Source organism: Cucurbita pepo, chromosome LG07 (genome assembly GCF_002806865.2).
Source record: "Cucurbita pepo subsp. pepo cultivar mu-cu-16 chromosome LG07, ASM280686v2, whole genome shotgun sequence".
Taxonomy (NCBI): Eukaryota; Viridiplantae; Streptophyta; class Magnoliopsida; order Cucurbitales; family Cucurbitaceae; genus Cucurbita; species Cucurbita pepo.
In genome coordinates, this window is record NC_036644.1 from 9,916,815 (window position 1) to 9,934,249 (window position 17,435).

General features: G+C 38.6%; 3 protein-coding genes and 1 pseudogene across 3 annotated transcripts; 2 read left to right on the plus strand and 2 right to left on the minus strand.

The window, feature by feature from the left end:
- Positions 1-314: 314 nt before the first annotated feature.
- On the minus strand, positions 315-5,454 carry LOC111798672 (NEDD8 ultimate buster 1). The gene is made up of 11 exons (XM_023681964.1): positions 5,153-5,454; positions 4,100-4,222; positions 3,912-4,008; positions 2,955-2,990; positions 2,389-2,576; positions 2,214-2,316; positions 1,859-2,040; positions 1,693-1,770; positions 1,125-1,227; positions 950-1,043; positions 315-847 (listed from the first exon to the last, which is right to left on the minus strand). The coding sequence occupies exons 1-11, from the start codon at positions 5,452-5,454 to the stop codon at positions 483-485; spliced, it is 1,671 nt and encodes a 556-aa protein (XP_023537732.1). The 3' UTR covers positions 315-482.
- A 1,589-nt stretch (positions 5,455-7,043) lies between these two features.
- LOC111798078 (protein ALP1-like) lies at positions 7,044-10,409 on the plus strand. Its single transcript, XM_023681035.1, has 2 exons — positions 7,044-8,452; positions 9,828-10,409. The coding sequence occupies exon 1, from the start codon at positions 7,098-7,100 to the stop codon at positions 8,433-8,435; it is 1,338 nt and encodes a 445-aa protein (XP_023536803.1). The 5' UTR covers positions 7,044-7,097; the 3' UTR covers positions 8,436-8,452; positions 9,828-10,409.
- LOC111798079 lies at positions 9,784-11,363 on the minus strand (annotated as a pseudogene).
- Positions 11,364-13,672: 2,309 nt separating this feature from the next.
- On the plus strand, positions 13,673-17,346 carry LOC111798603. Its single transcript, XM_023681850.1, has 3 exons — positions 13,673-14,094; positions 15,878-15,901; positions 16,762-17,346. Exons 1-3 carry the CDS (start codon positions 13,902-13,904, stop codon positions 17,058-17,060), a joined length of 516 nt encoding a protein of 171 aa, XP_023537618.1. The 5' UTR covers positions 13,673-13,901; the 3' UTR covers positions 17,061-17,346.
- Positions 17,347-17,435: the final 89 nt, after the last annotated feature.

Sequence of the window (17,435 nt, forward strand, 5' to 3'; positions counted from 1 at the left end):
ATCTTTTTAATTACTGTTGAAAATTATTGATTCTACAGTAAGTAAAGCTATCTTTTTAATTACTGTTGAAAATTATTGATTCTACGGTAAGTATACACTATCTATCGATTCTACAGTAAGTATACACTATCTATAGCAAATAGCAGCAAGTAATAAGTAAAGTATCGACTCCACAGATATCCTATCTTTTTAAATGCTGTTGAAAATTATCGACTCTACATATAACCTATCTAGCTTTTTAGGTAACATTCAAATGGATAATTTTAAACTAATTAAACGAAATTAACGAGAACAATGAAAATGATCTCTACTGGTTATTTACTTGAAGCAAATTGATGTGCATTACTAAATCTTGTTCATGTTCTTCTCTGCCAACATCTCTTTCAAGGTTAGTTTTGTTTGTCTCTAAATAGCTCTGCTCTACCATATCCAGAATTTAACATAGCATTATTTACATTAACATAAGCCCTGTCAAGTGTTTCTTAAGCTTTCTCAGAATTCATCAGTGAATCCAATAGAGCCAAGTACTCTGTGATGGCTTCTCCTTCTTTTGTTACATCCATGTCGTAATCCGATACAGCACTAGCCCCGTCGAGTTCTCTGGCAAGTTCGCTTTCCATCTCAGAGTCTCGGTTTTCTTCGACAGTGGAAGGGCCTTCCCCATTATCAAAGTTGTCTAACATGTCTTGGATTTCTTCAATGTTTGAAATGGAGGAGCTCGCATCCTCGGAACCCGAGACTGTAGGGACCGAGTCGGGTTGCCCATCAACCGTAGATTTAGTATCGGGCAGTGATAATAAATTAACTGCTTGCTCTAAGGAGCCACCAGCCTGGAAAGCTGCAATGGCTGCACAAAGTAACAATTTGAGAACATTACTGATTGAATTGAAATCTCTCAATAATATAAGATCAACAAGTTTGGGTTCATTAATAAAAATAACATAGGTACCTCTTGTTCTATCAAACCCCATGAGAACGAGCTTATCGACTGCAGCATCGGTTGTTTGACGCTGTCGTTTCCTTTTCCTCGACTCTACAGCATTCTGGAATTCGTGAAACGAGTTAAACCTCGTTAAAGTTCAAACAAAAAGATCAACTCACAGTAAGGATGCAATCCAAGACACCTGAATGACCGAGTTAGTTTCTGGATTTATCAAATCATCCAATGCTTTTTGTATGTCATTCTCATTTCTTCTCAGCGCTTCAGCAGCCAAGTTTTTTTCATACCTGAAAAACCAAGCCAGTTTTAACGTGAATGATAACGACGAGGATGCTTGAACTGACTGCTGGCGTATATAATTGCATCTCGATCGATAAAAGTTCTCACGAACCACAATGTCATGGTTTGCTAAAGAATTTAATCAAAGAAGCTCTCACCAATATCAAACCTAAAATGAGATATCTTGTAAAGATGAAAACATACCCCTATTTGTTGTGGAATAAGAATCCAATGGCATAATTCAACATGAATCCATGATGCTCTAAGCTTAAACTATCCTGCCTACCTTCCAACTTTTCCTAGTAAACTACATAGCGAATCACTTCGTGGAACGGGTAACAAACAGTGAAGATAGAACCTAAGAAACTATGTCGACCGACCGATCTGTACTACACCAAAACAAAAGAACCTAAAAAACTATGCTTTTTTCTGCCATTTTGGAACAAGAGAACAACGTCGGTTAGTCTACTTACCCTATAGATGCTAGTTCTTTCAATCTCTGAAGATCAACTGCTTTCTTGGAGGGTGTCATTCCATACCGTTTTTGCTCCCTGAAAATTTTAATCACGTTATCAATACTAAAGATCGATTATAACCTTCCGGACGAAAATAGAAGCTAGTTTTGCTAAGAATACGTGCTTGATTTCCTTCTGGCGTTCGATATCCTCTTCCCGTTTTTTCTCTCTCTTTGTTCTTTCCTCAAAAAGGAAATCAACAGCCTTGCATACATCTTGATGGCACATCCGCAGTGCTCTCTTTGCTTCTCCTTCCTTAAAGCCCATGTCCATAACATGGGATAATGCTTCATCTGGCACTTGTAGCTGAAATTTAAAGAGGTTGTAAAAAGTTGCATAGAAATACAAGAGGCCGTCTTCAAATAAAACCAAATTGCTTGACATATATGAGGCCTGATACCTCACAGCAAACACACCCTTCAGTGCTATAAAAATACGATCGGCTCGATACAACCAATTCAGTAATGTGATAAACTAACCTGAGAATATTTCATTTGTGCTGAGTTGATCGCTTCCCGGGCCTTATCGAACATACAACTGTGGTATGCAGCCACCCCTTCCAGGAGCTCCAGTCTCAAATGTCTGACATTATAAGAAAACTTGATTAGTGAATCTGGAAACCTATCCCTCAGACTATTTGGCTGACTGACTTACAAGGCAAGCTCGGGATGACAACCAGCTTGAAGGAGTCGAACTCGGGAAGAGTCCTTCCCATGAGCTCGTTCAATTCCTTCTCTAGCCTTTGCAAGGCGTAATCCTGCATCCGAGAGCCACTTGATGTCTTTTAGCATGAAATAGCACCACACCATGTCTATTTGAAGAATTGAGACATTGTCAACAAACTGACAGAAAAAGGGTCAAACTCAGTCAGGAAGCTAAAACCCTGATGGAAACACCACCTTCGTATACAGAAGAAAAGGCAAATCATTAAAATCTATATATTTCACGTAGTCTCAACCCAAGATCTCAAATCGTCACCATCATAAACAGCACCGAAACCAGCCTCGAAATAACTAATAACATTTAAAACATCTAATACCAAATTAAGTTATAAATGAATAGTCGAGGATAAGTTTGTCAGAGTGGCATCTGTTGTTGGACAAGTAACTTAGCTTCTTCTTTCACAAGTTCAAATAACTTAAGCAATGAGCCCGGGAGGGGGGAATCGATCAGGAAAAAGAAAAAAAAAAAAACTTAAGGATAAAGAATGACTCGTTCACCTCAATGACTTTTGGATTGCAAAGAGAGAACGCCTCCTACGAAAGATCGAAATCCACATTGATTAGTATTCTCTCATAACAATAAAAATTACTGATGTCAAAATCTAGTGCAACCTTAGGGAAACGAACCATAAACCGTGTTTGAGCATCTAGAATTTAAAGATAAAGAAAACAACAGAAGAATTGATATAGAGAAGCAATGTAAGATAAATGATTAAATTCATCCAAAAGTAGGAAATGGCCTTGAAAGACCAGTCGTAGGCATTAGAATTTGGAATCATTGCACACTCCAAGAAGAGCATTTCAAAATTAGTTATCACCAATAGAGAAATGAATAGATGTATCGAATCTAGCAGATAAATCATATTGGATTTGTAACAGGTCAAGCCCACCGCTAACAAAGTTTGTCCTCTTCGGGTTTTCCCATTCGGGCTTCCTCTTAAGGTTTTTTTTTTCTAAAACGCGTCTACTAGGGAAAGGTTTCCACACCCTTGTAAGGAATGCTTTGTTTCCCTCTCCAACCATTGTGGGATTTCAAAATCCACCCCCTTGAGGGCCCAACGTCCTCACTGGCACACCGGTCGATGTCTGGCTCTAATACCATTTGTAATAGCCTAAGCCCACCGCTAGCAAATATTGTCCTCTTTGGGCTTTCCCTTTCAGGCTTCCCCTCATGGTTTTAAAAACGTGTATACTAGGGAGAGGTTTCCACACCCTTATAAGGAATGCTTTGTTCCCCTCTCCAATCGATGTAGGGTCTCACAGGATTGGTATACTTTATTTTATTTCATTCTATAATTATCTTTGGGGGGAGATGTTCATGTCGATAAATAGTTTAATCTTCATGTTCATCTTAAATCATTTGGATTTTGTAACTATTTCTTAAAAAAGGGGGAAACAGCTCATATTTCGTAGATAATATTTTAGACTAATTAATATGATCAACCAGTAACAGACCTCTCCCATGATGAGTACTTCTAATGCTTCTTTGTAATTTCCCTTTCTTATAAGCTGCTTTGCGTTTGCATGAAGCATCAGGCCCATCATGATTGCCCTATTGAATGGACAAAATTCAATCACTGAATAACTATAAATCCTAACATTTGAGATGAGGATTCGCATCGTGAAAGCGATCTATCTCTTACCTTTGATCAGTTTCAGACCCCAAATTGACTTTCTGTCCACTTTGATCCTCAAGTTCTATATTGAAATCTTCAACTGGGAGGAAACCATTAGCATGCCTCTTGGCTAAAGCAGTGGCAGCTGCCCTGTAAATTTAGAGAAGATGCCAGAAAATGAGATAAGAAGATATCCTTAAAACTCTTCACAGTGACTCGTGATCGACTCGTGGGGAAGAATATCCTCCAAAAGTTGATTGTCACTCGATAAAAATTGCTTTTATAACGGCCAAAGTCCACTAATAGCAGATATTGTCCTCTTTGGGCTTTCCCTTTCAAGCTTCCCCTCGAGGTTTCTAAAACACGTCTGTTCGGGAGAGGTTTCCACACTCATATAAAGAATTTTCGTTCCCTTTCCAACCGATGTGGGATCTCACAATCCACCCCCCTTCAGGGAACAACATCCTCGCTGGCACACCGCCCAGTGTCTAGCTCTGATACCATTTGTAACCGTCTAAGTCCACCGCTAACAAATATTGTCCTCTTTGCATTTTCCGTTTCGGGTTTCTCCTCAAAGGTTTTTAAATTGCGTCTACTAGGGAGAGGTTTCCACACCCTTATAAAGAATGCTTCATTCTCCTCCCCAACCGATGACTTTTGATTCATAAACTAGATGCTTTGCATCCAAAATCAACTGTTAAAAATGCCTCATAATACTCATAGAACAACTGAAGCAGCTATCCAAAAGCTGAAGAAAAATTTTAAAAGATGAACATGATATCGATTACCATCCCAAAGATTGGTTTAGTCCCCACCTTGCAATACTAAACTCAGAAAATCAAGCCCATTAACCCAAAAAGCTCTTAGAAAACAGTCAATTTCTTCAAGAAATCAACCATTTATAAGACCAAACATCTCAAAATCTAGCAACCATTTTGGAACTTAAGACCACACAATGAGTTGATTCCAGAAGAAACTCAAATTTCAGTCCAATTAAGCAACCAACAATGGCACTGCACATGCTTAATCAAAAGTAGATATGAACATAATTAGAGAAACAAAAAAGAGTCGAAGAATCACTTGACTCGAGCAAGCCTGTTAGAGCGTTCTTCCTCAGCCATCAACTCAACGTTGAGTGACTTGCCCTCTTCAGTAGAAACCCGCCTAGCAAGAATCCGAGAGTTGTTCTTAACACCCAAATCGAGTAGTTTCTCGCCTCCATCGCCATCTTTCAAGATTCTACCACCACAAATCAAATTGATCGACTCAACCCCACAGTTCGATCGCCTTGCTATTTCTTCCCTCAACATGATCACAGTCCAATTATCCAGTTCCACATCCAAAACACCACTCCACGGCCCTGAAATCTTCAATTTCGCCATGAAAATCGATCAAAAACAGGACGGATTCCAAAAGGGGTAGTGAGAAAGTTAATGATTGAAGCGATCGAGGTGGGTTTGATTAAGATTTGCGAGAAGGAAGCTAAAAAGGTACGAGGAGGCTTTTCCTTGTTCATCAAGTTTTGGAAATTTCATCGAATTGGACTTAAATTCTTCGCCCCCAAGTTTGTTGATGCATGTTTGTGGCTCGAGGGCCCATTTCTCATCGCTCAAACCGCACTCTTATGGCCTTATCCAACGATCTCGACTTGAAGAGGGAAGAAAGATCCACTTTTGCAACTCAAATTACAAATTTATCGAAAAAAAGAAATCTATCCATTTAAAGATTTTTTTTTTTNATTTTTTTTTTTTTTTTTTTTTAATTAAGTTTATAAATTATTTGTTTTGTTACTAATTTTTTTTAGATATATTTTTAAAATTCAAACTATTTTATAAATAAATAAAAAAATCTTGAAATTTAGCTTTTTTTTTATTTAGAAAATATTATTAAAAATGGTTAAAAACAAACATAATTCTAAAAATTAGTAATAAAAATGGTTTAGTTCTTAAATTTTAAAAACCAATTCTAATTTTTGGGAAGAAATTGGTTGGATAGATATTTTATTCAGGTTAAATTAATATATATATATATATATATATATATATATATATATATATATATATATTTATTTATTTATTATGTAACGACAGGTCCACCGCTAGTAGATATTGTCATCTTTAAGCTTCCCTCAAGGCTTTTAAAACTTGTTTGCTAGAGGAAGGTTTCCACACCTTGTATTTTGTTCTCCTCCCCAACTAATGTGAAACATCACAATCCACTCCCTCCTCGTTGGCACTCTTTCCTTTCTCCAACCAATGTGGGACCCTCGCCAAATCTACACCCCTTTGGGGCGCAATGGTGATCCAATGCATGCGCCTATGTTGGGCCAATGTCTTTACTGGTACATGGTCCGGTGTCTTGACTCTGATACTATTTGTAATAACTCAGGTCCACTGGGGATATTGTCCTGTTTGAGTTTCCCCTCAAAGCTTTAAAACGCGTTTGGTAGGGGAAGGTTTCCACACCCTTATAAAGGGTGTTTTGTTCTCATCCCCAACTAATGTGAAACATCACAATCCACCCTCTTCAGGACAACATCCTCGCTAGCACTCTTTCCTTTCCCCAATCGATGTGAGACCTCCGCCAAATCCACACCCCTTTGGAGCCAGCGTCCTTACTGGTAGATGGTCCGGTGTCTGGTTCTGTTACCATTTGTAACGACCCAGGTTTTCCCTCGATGCTGAAAACGCGTCTGCCAGGGAAATATTTCCACACCCTTATAGAGGATGTTTTGTTCTCCTCTCCGACCAACGTGGAACGTCACAATATATTAATTAATTAATGTTTATTTAGAAAAAGATGAAAAGTGTATTAAAACTTGTAAAAAATAAATAAATACAATTCTATAAAATAGTAATAAAATTAAAAAAAATTAAGTTTTATTTTTTATTATTATTATTTTTTAATTAATTTAGTGTTTATTTTAAATTACATTTATTTAATGGCATCCTTTTATTACAAAGGACAGCGATATTCAAAGTGTTCACTGTATGCCCTCTGACGCCTAACGCCTCCCCTCTCCGCCATGGCCGCTGGAGGATTCAGCGGCGATAAGAGAACTACCAGAAGCTCCGCCATTAACGCCGGTGCCGTCACTACAAGAAGCAAGGCCAAGAAATCCGACCGGAAGAACCATCTCAAACACCAACTGGTAACCCTCATCGAAACCACCATTTCTTCCGCTCACTCATTTCTTTCTCTCAACGATCTCCACCTTCTTCCCTCTCAAACTCTTGCCCTTGAATCCTTCATCTATTCCACTTCATCCTCTCTTCAAGCTCTCTCTCCTTGTCTCCCCAAACTTTCCCTGCATCCGCCGCCGCGGCAATGCTGGTTCCAACGCTTCCTCTCTGCGACGGCGGAGGTTGATTGCGACCCGAGATGGAATCTCTTCTTCCGTATGTCGAAATCGTCCTTCTCCCTCCTCCTTCGTCTCCTTTCCCCGATTCAAAGCTGCTCATCCACTTCCGTTCCGCCTGATTGTGCTTTAGCCGCTGCGCTTTTCCGATTGGCGCATGGCGCGAGTTACAAGGCGGTTGGGAGGCGGTTTGGGATTGATTCTGCTGACGCTTGCCGCTCGTTTTATGCGGTTTGTAAGGCTATCAATGACAAATTGGGGCATTTGCTTGAGCTTCGGTCTGATATTGATCGGATTGTAGTGGGATTTGGGTGGATTTCGCTTCCGAATTGCTGTGGGGTTTTAGGACTAAGAAGATTTGGGGTTGAAGGTGACCTTCTAGGTAAAGACGGATCGCTTCTGGTTCAGGCATTGGTTGATGCTGAAGGGAGGTTTCTGGATGTCTCTGCCGGATGGCCGAGCTCAATGAAACCTGAAACAATCTTGCGGCAGAGCAAGCTATATGCAGAAATTGAGAAATCCGGTGAATTACTCAAAGGCCCTGTTTATAATCTCGACGATGGAAAGCCCATTTCCCAATACTTGATAGGTGATTCTTGCTTCCCCCTTTTGCCATGGCTTTTGACACCATACATGAAACTGAACGAGGAAGATAGCTCTGGTTTTCCTGAGAGAGCATTCAATTCCACACACAATCGTGCAATGGGGTTGGTTAACACAGCGTTTTGCAAAGTCCGAGCTCGGTGGAAGCTTCTTTCAAAGCCATGGAAGGAAGAATGTAGAGATTTCTTCCCATTTATTGTGTTGACTGGGTGTCTACTGCATAATTTTCTCATTAAATGCAGTGAGAAACTAGTAGAAGAACAAGATGAAGACGACGGAGCAAGTTGTTCTAGTGAGGAACAGAAGTTTCCTCTTTATGATGGTGAGACAGGAGACGATCGAGGTAAGGATATCAGAGATGCGCTTGCCTTGCACTTGAGTAGGCTGAGCTTCAGAAGATGATTGCTTTGAACATCTTGGTAATTTTCATCTTTCATCAGCTGTATATATTCCTTTCCAATCTTTTAGAATATTTTGTCAAAACTGTTGATTGGAAGTCCTAGTTTGCTAGAAGAATATCCATTTTCTTTTGTCAACTCATTAGCTTCGTAATGATTTGATTCTTCTTATAGTTAGAGAAAGTATTTTTACACTTATCTACCATGAAAGTGACTTTGAAATCATTCTTTCTATATATAAAATTTCACAGAATCTACAGTTCATGATTTGGAGTCCTCGAGAATGCAATGTTTTTGACATGATTTATTCCATTAAGTGAATAGTAATCACTTTTTGAATCTAATCATCTTAGGAAATTAACTTGAACCCCATTTGGATTTGCTCTGGTTAAGCTTGATCTTGAATTATAGTTGAAGTGAAATAACTACTCCGTGTACTGCAAGGGCTTTTGAAATATTTCTAGATGATTCTTTTTAGGGTAACAAAAAAGGTGGCATTTTAAAGTTATACAGATGTTACCATTCTTCATCACAGACCATCCTAAAAGGCTGAAATTTCTATTCAAAAGCATCTTTTTCTTTTAACACCCCCTTTGGCTGGCAAAGTAACGTAACATGTTGAAAACTTTAATTTTAATGAACTAAAACACTATAATTCTTGATTATGTAGACAGGCACTTTACTTTTCTACTGTATGAACTTCTTTTATGTGCTTATATAACCAGAGGCCATGAATGCAATGTCATGCAATGTCATGTTGAACTCTGAGAAACAAGTACAAGTGTGATATTAAACTGGTAAGAACATCTACTACACTTGATCTCAGGCCGCCGAGAACAGTTTAATTACATGTTAATGTTGAGGATCGTTGGGAGGGAGTTCCACATGGATTAATTTAGGAAATAATTATGGGTTTATAAGTAAGGAATACATCTCCATTGGTATGAGGCCTTTTGGCAAAACCATAAGTAAAGCCACGAGAGCTCATGCTCAAAGTGGACAATATCATATCATTGTGGAGGGTCGTGATTCCTAATTCTCAACCCTCATAGCTCTTCTTTGCTTCTCTTAATCTTAATGAAGTTCTTGAATTATCCTATCATTACCCTATCATTACATGAGACTAAAGAGAATATGATATGTATACTTCAATCTGGAGGGCTACCTGTTCTTGTATAGGACATTTTCACAGGCAAGGAGCTTGGATTGGAATATTTTTGCAGATTTTAAGTGGTTTTTAGGATAAATTCTCTGTGTTCAGGATGAACTGATATATTTATGTTATTCTAAACATCCAACAGGGTACCTTTTCTGTTTGATTGCCAACAAAGGTAAACTGAAAAGAGTTGTAGTTTAGCATATAAACTGCATTTGTATTCAAATTTCATTTTTACAGGATTGGGAAACTTCAGAACCTGGCAGTTCAAAAGTGAAATGTTGAGCTCACAACCCCAGCTTCATTCAACATTATTCAAGAAAACTGTATACAGACAGCACAAAGGATTTATTTTGACAGTTCCACAAGATCAAGCACAAAGTCTTCACAGTATCAAACAAAACGTAGTGAAGCTTGACAAAATCATTGATGAACTCAAAGGTACAAAATTTAACTTCTTTTGTCTTCAAACCTTGATCATTTTCCAAGGATTGATTTGATCCACCATATTCCTTTTGTATCTTTTGGGCCTTCATCTCCCTCTGGTGGAGGAGGTCTGTGTGTGTTGTCCTGCGCAGCTTGCTCACATCATAACCCTGTTCCTTAGCTTTCTCCACCAGCTGATTATATATCTCCTCATCCAAATGATTCTGTCTGCTCAAAATCTGTCAAAAAGACACCACGAAACAACACGATTCATAAACCTTCCATCGTCATAACTCAACCGTTAGAGCCTGTTTGGTAACCATTCCTGTGAGATCCCATGTCGGTTGGAGAGGAAAACGAAGCATTCTTATATATAAGGATGTGGAAACCTCTCCCTAGCAGACACGCGTTTTAAAAACCTTAAGGAGAAGCCCAAATAGGACAATATCTGCTAGAGGTGGGCTTTGGTCGTTACAATTCCATTTTTGGTTATCTATTTTTAAAATTTATACTTATTTTCTTACCAATTCTTCACTTTTGAAGAAAAGTTCGATTTCTTAGTCAAATTCCAAAAACTAAAACAAGTTTTTCAAAACTACCCAAATAGTTATCATGTTAGGAATCACGACCTTTCACAATGGTATGATATTGTCCACTTTGAGCATAAGCTCTCATGATTTTGTTTTTGGGCTTCCCAAAATGCCTCATATCAATGGAGATCTATTTGTTACTTATAAACTTTTAGCCAATGTGGGACTCTCTCCCCACGAACACTTCACAAACAACATCCGAAACTCCCCATGGAATCGTAGGATTAGCAGAAAAGATAATGGAAATCATACCCAGAGGTAATTTCTACTAGGCTGACCAATCAAAGCATGGTGATAATCCCCATCAAGATACAACACCCAGTAATCTCCAACAACAGGAACGATAGGCATAAAAGGAGGAACATAGAATTTAACTTGGAGCTTAGCTTCATCACTATCAGGGTTGGCCTTAACAGCAGTACCCTCAATGAACCCTCTCTTGCCATCAACCCATGTCTCATTTACGACATTCACCGACCGGTCGTCCCTCAGAGTGTAGGTCGCTCTGGTATTGGCTCCATTTCTGGGCTGGAACCTCGAAGGAAATGAAGCTATTTCGTACCATCGACCCATGTACCTCTGTAAGTCGACACCCTTCATGGCTTCCATCAATTTCTTCGCCATTGTTGAATGTTTGAGCTTCTGAGAGAGATCTGAGAGGGGTTTTTGTTCTGTTTCTTGGTGCTTGGATTTGAATATATGGGTGTTGAAGTAGAAGATGTTGATCCGTTTTTAGATTTTTTAGTGCCAAAGTTTTATATTTAAGGCTTATTATTTTAAATCTTTTGAAATTAAAAAAGGAAAAAAAAAAAAAAAAGTGAATTTTTTTTTTTTTTTTACTCTGTCAAATTCATAATGAAGTTCATTTAATTCTACTTTTTATCCATTTTTGGGTTTCTTATTTTTTTAGTATTATAATTAAAAATATTTTGAATTTCAAGCTTTAAACGATCCCGAGTTTTTTTTACTAGACATATGGGTCAAATTTAAACTTTAAAAATTAAAATGAACTCGAGATCTACATGTGCTACTAAAAAACTTAATCAACCCGAGATATCATTTTATTTGGGTTAAATTGGTTAATTAAATTGAGGGTTGAATTACAAATCTTAATTTAATATTTTAAAATAAATAAATATTTTTTTTGCAATATAATGAAAATGTCGATTCATCTTTTCTGCACCGAAACAGTGCTTTACCCCAAGATGTCCAGTCAACTGTTGCGCCTCAACCCATTTCGGGGAGAACTAGCTAGCTCTAGGTTCGAGTGGCATTTCACCCCTAACCACAACTCATCCGATGATTCTTCAACATCAGTCGGTTCGGACCTCCACTTAGTTTCAATCAAGTTTCATCCTCATCATGGATAGATCACCCAGATTTGGGTCCATAAGCAGTGACAATTGTCCCAGGAAGACTCGCTTTCGCTCCGGCTCTAGTGGGTTCCCTTAACAAAGCCATTGCCTATGAGTCCCCAGTTCATTCTTCAACAGGCACGCGGTTAGAGTCCTCGTGTCGATATCAAAATTTTGAAGAAAAGTCTACCAAAATTTCCTATATTTGAAATATATTGAAATCGGAAGATGTATTATTGATTTTGAAAAGTGTGTGTATATATTATATATATATGGTGGGGTTGGCTTTATTTAATTATTATCTCCTTCTCATAGNTTAAGAGTAAAATGTCAGGGATTTATTATGAAATGGTCCTTAAGTTACTTTTTCATTTAGGCTGGGAAGGGAGGTGAACTCACACACGATGAGACGACCATCATCAGTGGGGCATTGGACTTGACAGAAAAGGTATCTATTCTCATAAGATGAGCCTTGTAATCTTTATGCATATTATGATTTATCTACCATCTTTGTTTTATCATGCCACTTTGATTTAGGGAAACTCCTGCATTTTGGTTTGGTATAAGAAAATACTTGTTCTGAAAACACGTGTATAGAATCTTAATAAAGGGTTAGTCTAATATAACAAGTATTCATGTTTTTCCTCTAGTAAATTGGGAGTGTCAAGGATTTTTGCTTGCAAAATCTACTGGATATGTGGATATTAGTTGCTTTTTATACCATCACCATCTGGTTGTGTCCCTAGTCATTATGTATTTATTCATATGACCAAAATTTTCCTTGTACTTTTCAATATAACTTTACAGCTACCTCCTTAATATACTAACCATTTTCAATTCTGTTTTTTCATTTTCAAAGTTCCAATTTAATTCTACTTTTTATCCATTTTTGGGTTTCTTATTTTTTTAGTATTATAATTAAAAATATTTTGAATTTCAAGCTTTAAACGATCCCGAGTTTTTTTTACTAGACATATGGGTCAAATTTAAACTTTAAAAATTAAAATGAACTCGAGATCTACATGTGCTACTAAAAAACTTAATCAACCCGAGATATCATTTTATTTGGGTTAAATTGGTTAATTAAATTGAGGGTTGAATTACAAATCTTAATTTAATATTTTAAAATAAATAAATATTTTTTTTGCAATATAATGAAAATGTCGATTCATCTTTTCTGCACCGAAACAGTGCTTTACCCCAAGATGTCCAGTCAACTGTTGCGCCTCAACCCATTTCGGGGAGAACTAGCTAGCTCTAGGTTCGAGTGGCATTTCACCCCTAACCACAACTCATCCGATGATTCTTCAACATCAGTCGGTTCGGACCTCCACTTAGTTTCAATCAAGTTTCATCCTCATCATGGATAGATCACCCAGATTTGGGTCCATAAGCAGTGACAATTGTCCCAGGAAGACTCGCTTTCGCTCCGGCTCTAGTGGGTTCCCTTAACAAAGCCATTGCCTATGAGTCCCCAGTTCATTCTTCAACAGGCACGCGGTTAGAGTCCTCGTGTCGATATCAAAATTTTGAAGAAAAGTCTACCAAAATTTCCTATATTTGAAATATATTGAAATCGGAAGATGTATTATTGATTTTGAAAAGTGTGTGTATATATTATATATATATGGTGGGGTTGGCTTTATTTAATTATTATCTCCTTCTCATAGCTATTGCATAATGAATTCAACTGAATTTAGAGGAAAAAATGGAAACTTTTTTCTTTTTTAATGTTCATACACACCCACTTAATATTTACACCCACTTCTCCAAGAACAAATTGTAGCTATAGCTATAGTTTTGTTTGTTTTTTTCTCTCTTTTTTCTCCCCATTCATTGGTTTCAAACTTTCACTGCTGCAATTAGATCTCACTTCCTCAGTTTCTCACTAACACGGAAAGAAAACAAGAACCAAAACGGAAATTGGAAGATCTGGGTGAGCAATGTCACGCCGATCTGGGGCTTGCCTGCGCTGTTGTCTCGTGTTCTTCGCTGTAGTCTCTGCTTTGGCTGTTTGTGGACCGGCTTTGTTTTGGCGATTCAAGAAGGCTTTGCATTTGGGCGATTCCAAAACCTCCTGCGCTCCTTGCATCTGCGATTGTCCGCCCCCATTATCCCTTTTGAAGATCGCCCCCGGTATACTCTTTAATCTCTTGGCTAAGAAAACGCGTTCTCTTGTGGGTTGTTGCTTTGCATTTCTGTTCTTGTTGGATTAGTTGTGGAATTTAGTGAGATTTACAGATACCCTTTTGGAGGATTTGGTTGTTTGATCTGTTTTCATTGATGATTTTGATTCTGAGCTGTTTGTGTTCTTTGTAAATGGGTGTGGAAGAGTTAACCCATCTTAGATTTGGATTTCTACTCCATTTCTTCTCTCCTGTTAGGGCTCATAAAGCATGAACAAGGCATGTTTCAGCTTGAATTGTTGGTTTTTGTTAGGAAAATTTCCTGGAATTTGTGTTTTTCTTTACCTTCCTTTGGAGTAACAGCAATGGGTCGGTAGTCGCCAATTTACTGTTCTTTTTGGATGCTTCAATGGCATTCGGATCTGAAATTATGAACTTCGATTTGTTGTTACTCTTCATTTTGAGTTCTGGTTGATGTGGGATCTCACAATCCACTCCCTTCGAGGCTCAAGGTCCGTGTTGGTACTTGTTCCTCTCTCCAATGGATGTGGATGACACATTGCCCGGTGTCCACCCCCTTCGTGGATTAGTGTCTTCGCTGGCACACCGTCATGTCTGGCTTTATACCATTTGTAACTAACCAAACTCACTGTTAGCAGATATTGTCTTCTTTGTCCTTTCCCTCTAGGGCTTCCCTTCAACATTTTTAAAACGTGTCGGCTAGGGAGAGGTTTCCACACACTTATAAAGAATGTTTCGTTCTCCTCCCCAATTGATGTGGGATTTCACCATTCATCCCCCTTCGAGGTCCAGCGTCCTCGCTGACACTCATTACTCTCTCCAATCGATGTGAGATCTCACAATTCACCCCCTTCGAGGTCCAGCATCCTTATTGGCACTTGTTCCTCTCTCCAATCGATGTGAGATCTCACAATCCACCCCTTTCGAAGTCCAATGTCCTTGCTGGCACACTTTTCGGTGTCCACCCCCTTTAGGGTTTAGCATCCTCACTGGCACACTGCCTGGAGTTTAGCTTTGATAACATTTGTAATAGTTCAAGCCCACCGCTAGCAGATATTGTTCCCTTTGGACTTTCCCTTTCGGACTTCCCCTAAAGATTTTTAAAACGCATCTGTTAGGGAGAGGTTTCCACATCTTTATAAAGAATGTTTCGTTCTCCTCTCCAACCTAAGGGGGATCTCACATTATACATCATGCTTACTGTCTATCCTTGATCCACAACTGTTGAATTAGCAATGGCCATGTAGAATTGCTTCATAAATGAATATGATTCTGAACCTAATTCTGTTGTTTGGAAAAGGAAAAACCAGTTTCAATATAGAATGCATATACCTCCCAAGGCTGGTCCTAGTAGCAAAAGTTCGAAATATTTGGGATAAATTACCTAAGGGTCTCGGGCTCGAGCCTCTAGGGGAAGCCCGTTTCTCCGTTGAGAATTGAGGCTCGATACCATGGGTATAAAAATGATTTATAGATCGCACATGGTTACTCAATGCTTCTACTTACTTGTCAAATGAATATAAAAATGATATATTTTGTAACGGCCTAAACCCACTACTAGTAGATATTGTCTTCTTTGAGCTTTCCTTTTCAGGCTTTCCCTCAAGGTTTTTAAAACGTGTCTGCTAGGGAGAGGTTTCCACGCCCTTATAAAGAATGCTTCGTTCTCCTCTCGAACGGACTTGGGATCTCACATATTGTTTGATCTGTGTTGTTACTAGATTCATTGTTGCTTCTCCACTAACACATCTTTTTTCTTGCTTCTTTTATAGGTCTGGCCAATCTCTCTGTAACAGGTTAGAATTCATCCCTCGAATTCAACTTCACGATGAACTTCTTGTCTTCATTACGTGAAAATCACGACGATGTTTTCCTAGCACTGTCGTGTCGCTTTTCATGGTTGATTGAATTAAACGATTTTTCGTTCAAATTTTATATTCTACCTTATCTTCTATACAGGAGAACACAAATGGTATGTTTGAGCTACTTGCATGTTTTTTTTTCTGTTTTTTTGGAGAAATCTGTGCAGCTTTCATCACATTTTTCTCTCGTCGTCTATTCCACGACGTTATGATCTTTTTGAAGGTTTATATTTACTTGTTTCGGGTTCGATGTTTTCATTCTTCAACGAATCAAAACTCTCTTCAAATAATTTTGTATTCTACACTTCATTAAAGGGATTCTGCCAAAAGTTTCCTTCTAGTCCTAGACATTCTCTGATATAGTGTTGTGCACTACGTCCAAACATTTGTCTTCCACTGTTCTTGTAGGCTATAGCTGCTTCTTATATAGACGCTAGCTCGTTACAAATGGTATCAGGGCCAGATACCGGGCGGTGTGCCAGCAAGGATGCTGGACCCCCAAAGGGAGTGGATTGTGAGATCCCACATCGGTTGGAGAGGGGAACGAAGCATTTCTTATAAGGGTGTAAAAACCAATCCCTAGTATAGACACGTTTTAAAACCATGAGGCTGGTGGCAATATGTAACGGGCCAAAGCAGACAGTATCTATTAACAATAGGCTTGGGCTGTTACCATCGACCGTTTGCAACTCTTGTTCGAGCTTGAGACTTCATTTTGTTTAAGCATGATCTCGAGATTATATCGACTTTTCTTTGACTTCCTTCAATGTATCTCATTTATTTATACGATACAGACTGTGGAGGAAATGACCCAGATCTCAAGCGGGAGATGGAAAAGCAATTTGTGGACCTTTTGACAGAGGAATTGAAGCTTCAAGAAGCAGTTGCTGGCGAACATACTCGCCATATGAACATCACTGTATTTGAAGCAAAAAGGGCAGCTTCTCAGTATCAAAGGGAGGCTGAAAAGTGCATTTCTGCAACCGAAACTTGTGAAGAGGCTCGAGAACGCGCCGAGGCATTGACGATCAAGGAGAGGAAGCTTACATCATTATGGGAGCGACGAGCCCGCCAAATGGGTTGGGATGGGTAATAACTCTATCATTTCAAAGACCCGTCTCTTAGTTCAACTAGTCGTCAAGCCTTCAACCCCACGAGATCAATCGAGCGAAGTGCTCGGTTCATCAATTTCTCAAGGCATAATGTTCTCTCTTTTCTCCATTACTTGTGTTGCACTGTTCCTGAAAACATGTCAATTCTACGTCAAAATTCATACATGACAATGTTATAGATCCCACTCTTCTGCATATGCTACATGACCTGTTCTTGAGCGTGTTTAATCCGTTCATGAACTTGGAATAGATCGTATTTTTCTCGTATCAAAAAAACTGAGCTGTTCTCAGCTTTGACACCAGGTTATTTCTAACGACTAAAAAGAAAGTAACGATACTTCAAAACGACGGTATTA

Excerpts from the sequence above, each read along its gene's own strand:
- LOC111798672 (XM_023681964.1), bottom strand. The coding sequence starts at position 5,454 with ATGGCGAAATTGAAGATTTCAGGGCCGTGGAGTGGTGTTTTGGATGTG. Across the intron at positions 4,223-5,152 it reads AACAGGCTTGCTCGAGTCAA|GGCAGCTGCCACTGCTTTAG; the intron begins GTGATTCTTCGA and ends CTAAATTTACAG. Across the intron at positions 1,228-1,692 it reads AAAGAACTAGCATCTATAGG|GTATGAAAAAAACTTGGCTG; the intron begins GTAAGTAGACTA and ends TTGGTTTTTCAG.
- LOC111798078 (XM_023681035.1), top strand. The coding sequence starts at position 7,098 with ATGGCCGCTGGAGGATTCAGCGGCGATAAGAGAACTACCAGAAGCTCC.
- LOC111798603 (XM_023681850.1), top strand. The coding sequence starts at position 13,902 with ATGTCACGCCGATCTGGGGCTTGCCTGCGCTGTTGTCTCGTGTTCTTC. Across the intron at positions 14,095-15,877 it reads CCTTTTGAAGATCGCCCCCG|GTCTGGCCAATCTCTCTGTA; the intron begins GTATACTCTTTA and ends CTTCTTTTATAG. Across the intron at positions 15,902-16,761 it reads GGCCAATCTCTCTGTAACAG|ACTGTGGAGGAAATGACCCA; the intron begins GTTAGAATTCAT and ends TATACGATACAG.